The sequence below is a fragment of the Choloepus didactylus genome, chromosome 13, assembly GCF_015220235.1.
Source record: "Choloepus didactylus isolate mChoDid1 chromosome 13, mChoDid1.pri, whole genome shotgun sequence".
In the NCBI taxonomy this organism is placed as follows: domain Eukaryota; kingdom Metazoa; phylum Chordata; class Mammalia; order Pilosa; family Megalonychidae; genus Choloepus; species Choloepus didactylus.
The window spans coordinates 45695082-45706893 of NC_051319.1; the positions used below are offsets into that span (position 1 = coordinate 45695082).

The 11812-nt window shown below is 35.2% G+C and overlaps 1 protein-coding gene across 1 annotated transcript; it reads left to right on the top strand.

The window, feature by feature from the left end:
- Positions 1-5928: 5928 nt before the first annotated feature.
- LOC119508095 (L-lactate dehydrogenase A chain-like) lies at positions 5929-6908 on the top strand. Its single transcript, XM_037801539.1, has 2 exons — positions 5929-6612; positions 6879-6908. The coding sequence occupies exons 1-2, from the start codon at positions 5929-5931 to the stop codon at positions 6906-6908; spliced, it is 714 nt and encodes a 237-aa protein (XP_037657467.1).
- The last annotated feature ends 4904 nt before the right edge of the window (positions 6909-11812 follow it).

Consider the following 11812-nt stretch of genomic DNA (forward strand, 5'->3'; position numbering starts at 1 on the left):
TAATCTACACCAAAATCTTAGGTAAGAGGGGAAACTGACTTCCAGAGTTAACACATCAGAATAACCAAATGCCAGATATCCACAAAAGATCACAACTCATACAAAGAAACAGGAAGAGATCTCAAAGGAACAAATTAAAACCAGAGAAGTATGGACATTGGAAAACTAATCAAAGACATTCATTCAACTCTCCTAAATAAGTTCAATAAGCTAAAAGAAAACTGGGACATAGAACTAAAGGAAGTCAAGAAGACAATGCATGAACAAAAAATGGAATTAGAAATTTTAAAAAGGAATCAAACAGAATATCTAGGGATTAAAAACACAATAACAGAGATTAAAAACACACTTGAGCCATTCAACAGCAGAGTTGAACAGGCAGAAGAAAGAATCAGTCAACTAGAAGAAAGAACAATGAAGTCATACAGTTTGAATAGCAAACAGAGTAAAGAATGAAAAATAGCAGATCCTAAGAGATCAGTGGGACAACATGAAGCATGTCAATATATGCATTATTGGAGTCCCAGAATATGAGAGGAAAGAGGGTGGAAAGAATAATGGAAAAAATAATGGCCAAAGACTTTCCAAAATTGGTGAAAAACATGAATATGCACATCCAAGAAGACCAAAGAACTCTAAACAGGATGAACCCAAATAAATATACTCTAAGACATATCATAATCAAAATGTCAAATGCCAAAGATAAAGAGAAAATTCTGAAAGCAGCAAGAGAAAAATGATTCATCACATACAAGGGATACTCAATATGATTAAGTGCCAAGGTTTCATGGAACTATGAAGATTCAAAGACAGTGGTTAGACATATTTAAAATACTGAAAGAGAAAAACTACCAGCCAAGAAATCTATAACTGGCAAAACTGCCATTCAAAAATGAGGAAGAATTTAAGACATACACTTAAGGTCCATTGTTAAGTTTAAGATATTTGCTGAGGGAGTACATCACCAAGAGATATGGCATACAAGAAATGCCAAAGGGAGTTCTTCAGGTTGAAAGGAAAGGATGGCAGCTAGTAGTGTGGAGCAGTGTGAAGAAATAAAGATCTCCAGTAAGGGTAACTGTATGGCTAAATATAAATCCCAGTATTATGTATTCATAATATATAACTCTACTTTTATTTCCCATAAGATTTAGAATGCAATTGAAAAAGAAATAATCATATTTCTATGTTACAGATATGCAAAGTATAAGATATATGTATAAGTATAAAGATATATGACAGAAATGACATAAGGAGGGAGACTGTGTTTGCTACTGAGGTAAAGTTGGCATCATTTAACAGTCATTGGTTATAGATTTAGATTTTTGAATACAAACTTTAAGGAAACCACAGGTAAAATATTTAATACAGGAACACAGAAATGTCTTTAGCACGAGGATGATATTGGCCTTGTAGAATGAATTAGGGAGTGTATTCTTCAACGTTTTTGGAAGAGTTTGAACAGAATTGGAGTTGAACCTTCTTAGAATGTTTGGTAGAATTTCCCTGTGAAGCCATCTGGTCCTGGGCTTTTCATTTTTGGGAGGTTTTTGATTAGGGATTCAATCTCTACTAACAATTGGTTTGTTGAGATCTTCCATTTCTTCTTGAGTCCATATAGGTAGACTGTGTTTCTAAGTATTTGTTCCCTTTATCTAGATTATCTAATGTATTGGCATACAGTTCATAGTATCCTCTTATAGTCCTTTTATTTCAGCCAGGTTAGTAGTAATATCCCCCTTTTCATTTCTGATTTTCATGACTTGTATCCTCTCTCTTTTTTTACTTGCCAGTCCAGTTAAAGGTTTGTCAATTTTATTGATCTTTTCAAAGAACCAACTTTTGGTTTTGCTTATTCTATTGTCTATTGTTCTTTGTTCTCTATTTCATTTATCTCCACTCTAACTTTGTTATTTCCTTCCTTCTTTGGGCTTAACTTGCACTTCTTTTTTCTAGTTCTTCCAGTTTTGAGGTTAGGTTTCTGATTTGGAGTCTTTATTCTTTTTAATATATGCATTTAGAGCCATAAATTTCCCTCTCAGCACTGCCTTCACTGCATCCTGTAAGTTTTGGTATGTTGTATTTTCACTTCCATTTGCCTTAAGATATTTCCTAATTTCACTTCTGATTTCCTCTTTAACCCATTGGTTGTTACATTTCCACATACTTGTCAATTTTCCATTTCTTCCTCTGTTATTAATTTCTAGCTTCGTTTCAATGGCATTGGAGAATATGCATTGTGTAATTTCAATATTTTTGAATTTATTGATACTTTTTTTGTGACCTAACATATGGCCTATCCTGAAGAATGATCCAGGTGCATGCAAGAGGAATGTGTATTCATTTTTCTTGGGTGAAGTGTTCAATATATGTTTGTTAGGTCTAGTTGGTTTGGAGTATCAATCAAATCTTGAATTTTCGTATGATCTTCTGAGTAGAAGTTCTACGCATTATTGAGAGTGGTGTATTAAAATCTCCTACTCTTAATGTAGAACCGTCAATTTCTCCCTTCAAATATGTCAGTATTTGCTTCATATATTTTTGGGATTTGCTATTAGGTATATATGTATTTATAATTGTTATATCTTCTTGTGGAATCATCCCCTTTATCAGTACACTGTGACCATATTTGTCTCTCATGACTGTTTGTGACTTAAAGTCTATTTTATCCAATATAGGTATAACTATCCCAAGTCTCTTTTGGTTCCTGCTTACATGGTATAATTTTTTCCATCCTCTCACTTTCAAGCTACTTGTATATTTGAATTGAAGGTGAGGCTCTGGCAGACAGGATATAATTGGGTCATGCTTTTCTATCCATTTGGACAATTTCTGCCTTTTGACTGGAGAGTTTGATCATTTACATTTAAATCACTACTGATAATAAGGACCTTCCTCAGACATTTTGCTATTTACCCTTTGTATGTCCTTTATCTGTTTTGTCCCTCACTTCCCTTAATGCCTACTTTTATATTTATTTGATGTTTTGTATCGTATCATGTTAAGTGCCTTCTCATTTTTATCTGGGTATACTTTTCATCTATTCCCTTGTTGTTACCATAGGGTTAAAATTCAACATCCTAAATATATAACAATCATATTTGTCGTGATACTAGCTTAACTTCACTAGCATGCACATATACTTCCCCAATTTCCCCCTGACCCCTACTTTTTTTTTTACTTTTTACCACTTATATCTTTGTACATTGTATGTAAAAAAAAAATTATTTCTAATTACCTTTTATTCATTTGCATTTCAGCACTTGGATGAAGTAAGAAGTGGAATTAAAAAAAAAAAAAAAAACACAAAGCAAAAAAACAATAATATCAGAATTTATAATTATCCAGATGGCTACCTTTACTACAGGTCTTTATTTCATTTTGCTGCTTTGAACTGCTGTCTAGTGTCCTTTGCTGTCAGTCTGAAGAACTCTCTCTCTTTAGCATTGCTTATAGAGCTGTTCTGGTGGTGATAAACTTTTGTTTATTTCAGAATGTCTCAGTCTTGCCCTCATTGTTGAAAAAAAGTCTCACTGAATAGGAAATTTTTGCTTGCAGTTGTTTTTTTTCAACACTTTTAATTATTTCAGCCCACTGGCTTTTTGCCTCCATGGTTTTTGATGAGAAATTGGCACTCAATCTATTTGGGACTCCATTGTACATTTCTCTTGCAGCTTTCAGAACTGTCTCCTTGTCCTTTGCATTCATTAGTGTGATCAGTATATGATGGGGTGGGGTGTATTTTTCTTCATCTTGATCCTGCTTGGTGTTCTCTGGGCTTCTTGGATGTGCATATTCATGCCTTTTGCTAAGTTTGGGAAGCTCTTTGTCATTATTTCTTTGAATATTCCTTCTGTCTCTTTCTTTCATCTCCTTCTGGGATTCTCATAAGTGTGTATTCTTGTGCTTGATAGTGTCCCACAAGTGTCAGGGTATTTTTGCTTTTAATAATTCTTTTTTCTTTCTTCTCCTCAGCCTGACTCATTTTAGGTGTCTTGTCTTTGAGCTCACTGATTATTTTTTTCCGCCCACTCCAATCTGCTCTTGAAGCCCACCTGGGCATTTTTCCTTTCAGTTATTGTGGTCTTCAACTCCAGTAGTTCTGTTTGGCTCCTTTTTAAGATTTGTATTGCTTTCTAAGACTCCTATATTGCTCATTCATTGTTTTCCTGATATTCTTTACTTCTTTCTCTGTACTTTCCTTCATCTTCTTGAGCATTTTAAAGATCATTTTTTAAAGGGTTTATTCAGTATGTCCACATTCTCATCTTCTTCATTGGTGTTTTCTGGACTTTTATCATCTTCCTTTGAAGGGGACATCACTTTCTCTTTCTTTGTTTTTCTCTCATACTCTTTTGTTGCACGCTATATGTTTCAATATTTAAAAATGTTAACTCTGGGATTTATTCCCTGAAATGTCTGATTCTTGATTTTGTAACCAGCTGGTGATGAGACACAGATTTTATTGTGCTTCAGTCCTCCTACCAGGAAGGTCTGCCCAAAGTGAATGCAGTGTTCTGGGCTTTCCCTGTCTTTCTGGGCCTCTGTCTTGTCCTGGGCTTTTGCCTATTACTTCTTTTGGAATTTCCATGTTACAGGATATAGCTTGTCTCTTCAGTTTCCCAGGAAACTGACCTCCCTCCCCTGGGTGTTTGAAGCTGGCAGGCCTTCACCCCAGACTCTTTGCCTCTATAATTTCTTACACTCCTTTTGTTGCCTCAAGCTGCTTTTGCCTGGAAGGTAAATTCTGGGAGGAGGGTCATGCTGTAGTGGAATTTCTTAAGTCAGTCTTTCTTGGCCAAAACAGGGCCAGGGACAAACAAAGCAGTCCAGAGTGCCCTGGGGAGGGCATCAGGAAAGGCACCAAGAGCTTCTTCAATGACTCCCCAAAAGCTGAGTTCTTTCAGCCTGCCCAGGAAATGCAGCCCTTCAGCTAACTTTCCCCCACAGCCCTGAGGAAGTGCAGCCTCTTTAACTTTCCAATGCCACTGTCCTTTTCCAGGGTGGATTGAAACAATGGCTCCTATTGCCTTTGTCTGGGTGGGTGGAAACCATGGCTGCCCTCAGAGCCAAACACCTAGCAATCTGAATTTGTTAATCAAAATCCATGATCGGTGATCAGTCAGCCCACCCCTGGTCTTGAGAAAGAGGATTTTTATGTCCCTTTCTGTTTCCAGAAAGCTAACCAGGGGCTGGACCCAAAGAAGGCCTGCCACAAGAATGGGTGATAGGTGGCAGCAGCTAAGAGAGCAATTTATTGCAATTTACCAGTCTCTTCCTCCTGCTCTTCCTTGTATAATGTACAGTGTTCTTTTGGTCTCTGGGGCTTCAAAATAGTTATTTCAGACGTTTCCTGCCTGTGAAATAGGTCTTTTGCTGGAAGGATTGAGTCCTAGAGCTCTCTACTGCCATCTTCCCACAATCCTCACAGTTTATATTTTTAATGTGGTGCTTGTATGTTATAGTAAAAAGAGAAGCAGTCTGGAGTCTGGCCTACTGAGTTCCTGTCTTGATTCAGCCACAGGATAATTATGAGACTGCAAGTAAGGTACAGAGGCCTCCTAGACCTAATTTTTTTCTTATATGTAGATGGAAAAGATGAGCCTTAATGTTCTTTGTGGTACTATCAAAAAGATTCCAATTCTTCAAGAAAAGAGTTTAGCATTTAATTGGTATATGCCTGTGTATATTTATTTATTTACTTAAGAAACTTGGATACAAAGAAACTTCTCAGTTTTACCTAACCATACACTTGGGCAAATCTCATTAAGCCTCATAGAACATGACTTTAAAAATGTCCATTAATCACAGCTATAAAAGGCAATGAAGGGGTCCCAGAGCTACCACTGTGAGTCTGGATCTAACCACCACATGCTGCAGATGCCAGTTCAAGGTATAGTTCAGGTTCCTTTCCATTCCAAGTCTAAAATGGCAGCTCTCAAAGATCAGCTGATTCAGAATCTTATTAAGGAAGAACAGACCCCTCAGAATAAGATTGCAGTTGTTGGGGTTGATGCTGTTGGCATGGCCTGTGCCATCAGTATCTTAATAAAGGAATTTGCAAATGAACTTCTGCTTGTTGATGTCATAGAAGACAAATTGAAGGGAGAGAAGATGGATCTCCAATGTGGCAGCCTTTTCCTTAGAATACCAAAAATTTTCTCTGGCAAAGACTATAGTGTGACTTCAAACTCCAAGCTGGTTATCATCACAGCTGGGGCATGTCAGCAAGAGGGAGAGAGCCATCTTAATTTGGTCCAGCATAACATGAACATCTTTAAATTTGTCTTTCCTAATGTAAAATATAGCCTGAACTGCAAGTCTCTTGTTTTTTCCAATCCAGTGGATATCTTGACCTATGTGGCTTGGAAAATAAGTGACTTTCCCAAAAACCGTGTTATTGGAAGTGGTTGCCATCTGGATTCAGCCCAGTTCCATTATCTAATGGGGGAGAGGCTGGGATTTCACCCATTAAGCTGTCATTACTGGGTCCTTGGGGAGCATGGAGACTCTAGTGTGCCTGTACGGAGTGGAGTGAATGTTGCTGGGGTCTTCTTGAAAAATCTGCACCCTGAATTAGGCACTGATGCCAATAAGGAAGAGTGGAAAGAGGTTCACAAGCAGGTGGTTGACAGTTATGAGGTGATCAAACTGAAAGGTATACCTCCTGGGCCATTGGGCTGTCTGTGGCAGATTTGGCAGAAAGTACATTGAAGAATCTTAGACAGGTACATCCAGTTTCCACCATGATTAAGGGCCTCTATGGAATAAAAGATGACATCTTCCTTAGTGTTTCTGGAAATCTTGGGATAGAATGGCATCTCAGACATTGTCAAAGTGTCTCTGACTCCTGAAGAAGAGGCCCGTTTGAAGAAGAGTGCAGATACACTTTGGGGGATCCAAAATGAGCTGCAATTTTAAAGTCTTATAATGTTGCATCACTTACTGTCTAAGTTACAACAGGATTTTTGTTGGGGATTGTGCATGTTGTCCTTTTTATCTGGTCTGTGATTAAAGCAGCAATATTAAAATGACCTAGGGAAAACATCAATTTCTTAAAGTTAGAAGCAGGAATGGTTCATAAAACCTTACAGCTATATCCTGATGCTGGATATGATATTTATCTTGGGTAGTCCCAAACTGGTTAATATAAAATACTTTACCTCTGAGGCACCAGTGCCAATTTTGCACATGCTACAGTTGTCTTTCAAACCAGAAGAAGGCTTGGTTACTATGTATTACATACCTTCTGGTTCCTTCATCCAACATGCGTAGTCCAACTTCTTTCCCCCCCATTCAGTCCAATGTATAAATTCAACATTGCATGTTTTGTGCATAACTGTTCTAAAGGATCTTATTTTGTGTACCAAATATATCAAAGTGGTGTACATTGCCATGTAATGTAAAAAGAAAAATCTACCTGTAAACAGTGCAACAACTATCCAAACGTGTCATACCATTTAAAACACCAAATAAACCAAGAACAGTGACTACTCTAAAAAAAAAAAAAAAAAAAAAAAGGCAATTAAGGAAACAGTGGTGCCAAAAACCAGTCCCTTCTCTCAGCTATCATTGACCTGGCAAGAATTCTCAAAGACTATTCCCTTAAGAATGAAAGAACTAGATGGTTGGGAATCTTGGGCCATCTTTAACTGATATCAAAACCCAGTTTCAGATTCTGTATAGTAAGGTACTTATGGACTTAAGCTCAGGTGCCAGATTTCCTGGGTCTAATTCCTGGCCACTTCACTGTCTGTGCAACCATTGTTTATCATCCTTATGCTTTAGTTTCTTTGTCATTGTATATTAATATTCCTATAGCTGTTGTGATGCTTTATTTAGTTAATATAGGCAAAGAATTCAGGAAGAGCTTGCTCCAAATTAGTCACTCAATAAATATGAAAATATTATTTAAGGATATAAGCTAAGGATTACAACTGATTACCAAAGCATCAGCCTTTGACCACAGGGATTCCTCCTATAGAGCTTTTCCACCTTCTTCTATCATGAGAGGAAGATTTTTTTATCAGTCCATAAGCAAGGATGCTACATCAGAACCAGGGCCTGATTTTTAATTGTCATAAGCACATCTTGAGTTAACATTCTGGCCAAAAAAATCTTTAGAAAATTTCTGTTTCTAAAATTGTATTACTGAAAAAATTTTAACTACAAAGAAGACTGTCTTAGAAACCTGTCCTTATCAGTTTTCTTTTACTCAAGATAAAACTTTCATAGCAATATTCTTCCCACCAAATAAAAGTGTATGACTATTTATACGCAATAAGGCAATCTTAAATTATTAGATTTTTCAGATTTGAATCATATTACTTCTACAAGGTTTAATAGAGGAAGTGAATTTTGAGAAAACAAGCAAGGAAATGATAAAGATAAGTATAGAAGGTATTTCAGATGGGAGTTACGGCTTCACAAAACACTTGGAATTAAGGGTGAGTTTGTCAAAGAATGCATGAAAACAGGATATAAAAGACAACCATCTAAATATGGAAACAAACCACATTTTTCTGTTTATCAGTTTGATTTCCGGAAAATAATATTCTTGCATTGCTTGGAGCCAAACTCTAATCTGAACAAGCCTCTAATTGATTTTAAATATATTGGATCTGTAAAATGTACCACATAAATGAAAAACTAGTTAGTAGTACATAAAGATTGGGCAGGTAAAGGATAAGTGGTAAAAGTCTGCTAGATGAGTGGAATTAAAAATATATTTAAGTCGGCCTAACTTGAAACAAAACTAAATCCTCTTAGCCAACTGCAGTAATTTCATTGTAATCTGCTACTCAAGAAATGAAACCAACTTGGATCTGTCAACATATGAAAAGAGGCAGTGCAAAAATAGGCCTCAGCCAACATGAAAAGGAAAACTGAGAAATACCACACCAGGAAGCTTTCTTCAACACCCAGTTTCAAAGCCCAGAGAAGAGAAATCCTTTTTGGAAAGCTTTTGAGATATAATCACTTAAACTTTGTTTATAGTGGCACAATGAAGTCTTTTCTATTCCTACCTTGCCAAAAGTATAACCCTAATGGATTTAGGAATACCAACAACTGACATACAGAAAACTTTAGGGTAGAAGGATATCAAGAAGTATGAAATGTTTCTATTATTTCCTCCTTTGTGTCAGCAGCTGGACTCTACATTACTTTCTTTCAGCTTTATCCATGTTCCCTTTTTGTAAACGTCATTTCTGTCAGTTTATTTCAAGCTTTCTCCTTTGCATTGAATTAACAGTATTATTGATTATGCTGTCAGGAGTTCCTTGCATTTTTGTTTTCACTTCCATCACTTACCTAGTGTTCCTAGAATATACAGTATTAGTATTTTTACTAACAAACTTTATAGTCTTGAGCTACCTTACAAAGGAATTTTCTGCATGTTCTCTTAAAAATAATTAAGTTTATAATCCTACTTGTTATGTAAACATTAACTGTGATTTATTTTACATCTTATTTTGCATGGCAAATGCTATGGTTTTGCATTTCCTATTTCTTCCTGTGAAAATAACTATTATTTCTTTTGAACAAACTGTTTAAAATAAGTACAAATTTTGCACTGATGTATCTATCTTCGATCAATGCCAAAATACTCAGTTCTGCTGCATAATTCCTTCTTTTGTATGCCCCTACTATTAACAAATAATTATATATGCCAGTTCTTTGCTAACAAACTGATTTACACATGAGGAAATCTGAATAATGATCCTCGTAGACCCCACTATTATTTAGCTCAGCTGCTTTAATGGCCATGACTATGTTGGCAAACATCTTTTATTTGTCTCAGAGCCTCTCCTTGTAAATAGCAGTAACTCATTCAGTCCCACCTGGTTATCACTGCTCTGCACTATCCTCATTTCTTACCTACACCCATAAAAACTCTTTTCTTTAAGAAGCAACTCTTACCTGCTCCCTTCCTCATCCCTGACTGGACTAAGTGATCTGGCTGTATGTGCTTTTTGTTTTGTTTTGTTTTGTTTTTATTTAAGCTGTATCATCTTAGTTTCCACTCCCTCCACCCAGCTCCCTTTCCTGGAGGTCAGTCCACCCTGCTTTCCCAATTATGAACATTCCAAATGCCACAGAGGAATCCAAGTCTTACCACTTTAGATGCATATATTTTAAAGTTGCATTTTACTAAGCACCAGATATTAAACTACCTGTCACATAAGCATTCTTGAGCTACTTTCCTAGAAGTAAAATTTAAGTATTGTGATCAGGCATAAATAAATATGTGTCCACATGTCATTTATCAAAACAGCACATTATTTCACATTGTTGGTTGATTTATAAGCTAAGCATCAAAACTCAAAAGAAGACAGCTTATACTGTCAAAACAGCTGTTTATCAAACTTGGTTTCTCAAACTTTATAACACAATTTTTTGGCCTAATAATTTGACAAAAGTGACGCTGCTATTAGCATTGGCATTCTCATTACCAAATACATTTCATTCCATGTTCTAATGCTTTTAATTACATTATAAATCAAGAATGGGGTCTGAACTAGTCTCCCATTAATTTTTTAATTTTAAAGAAATCCTGACTTTAATTTAAAAATATATTAAAGTATGTGTAAAAATACAATTTAAATCATCTCTAATACCACAGATATCCATAGTAAAGATTTTGATATATTTATTTCAAATATGTTTGCAATATTATTTATTGTAAAGAGTAGTATATGCTGACTATAGAAAATTTGAAAAATATAGAGAAGTTAAACATGATCATAAATGTCTTATAACTCTTATGCCTAGAATAACAACAGCAACTTGGTTATACCTTCCAACCATTATATGAAAAGGGGAAATTACAAACCTAACACTAAAACTTAATAAGGGAAGTATTTTACATCAATTTAACCTATTTTCCCTACTTAAAAATATTCCTGAAATTTTAAGTATTATTTTGGACTGTGTTACCTAAATGCAGGCTCACAATCTCCCATCCATTGAATATACTGCACTTGTTTGTACTTTCCAGATTGCAGATAACTTATAATATTATTGTTTTGCAATTACATGTTTTCAATTCTTAACATTATATTATTTTCATTCAGTTTCAAACTGATTTTGAAATGTTTATTGTATTTAACTATGCACAGTGTTCACTACAATTTCTTTTCTATAAAAAGTTTTCTACTTGTATATGACCAATTTACTTTCTTTTTCATTAATTTAGATAACTATTTTAAATGATTTTAAAAAGATATATTTTCTGAACAGCAGCATATTTGAGTATGTCTGTTGACTTGCATAAATGTCAAATAAGTTAGTTGGGTGTAAAATGTTGAGTGCAAGCTTTTATTCCTCAAAGTTCCTCTCTTTAATTTTATCATGGAAGAAGAAAAGTCTGTTGCCATAGTGGTTATTCTGTTTTACATTCAAATGTCTTTTCAACATGGCTATTTTTAATAGTGTTGTATGTGTGTGTGTCTGTGTATAATTAAAAATTTCAGTGTATACAAAGGTGTATGTCATGTCTTATTAAATCTACTTATGAAATCTGTAATCTGAATGAACAGACCTGCATATTTATCGTTAGAAAAATTTCTTAGGTTATATCTTTAATTGCTTTTGAAAACATTTGTTCTGATTTATTTTTCCATTGCATGTTTTAATTATTTTCATAGATGTAATATTCCCATTTCCCCTCAGAAAGCTGTTCCTTATCACACATTATAATATTTTTTCTTACCTCGTAACACTGGAATAATTATGATCTATTTATATTAACTTTTGCCAATGGTTGTACATGAATGTGTATGTAGGAAGATTCTACTTTATCTCTTGTTTT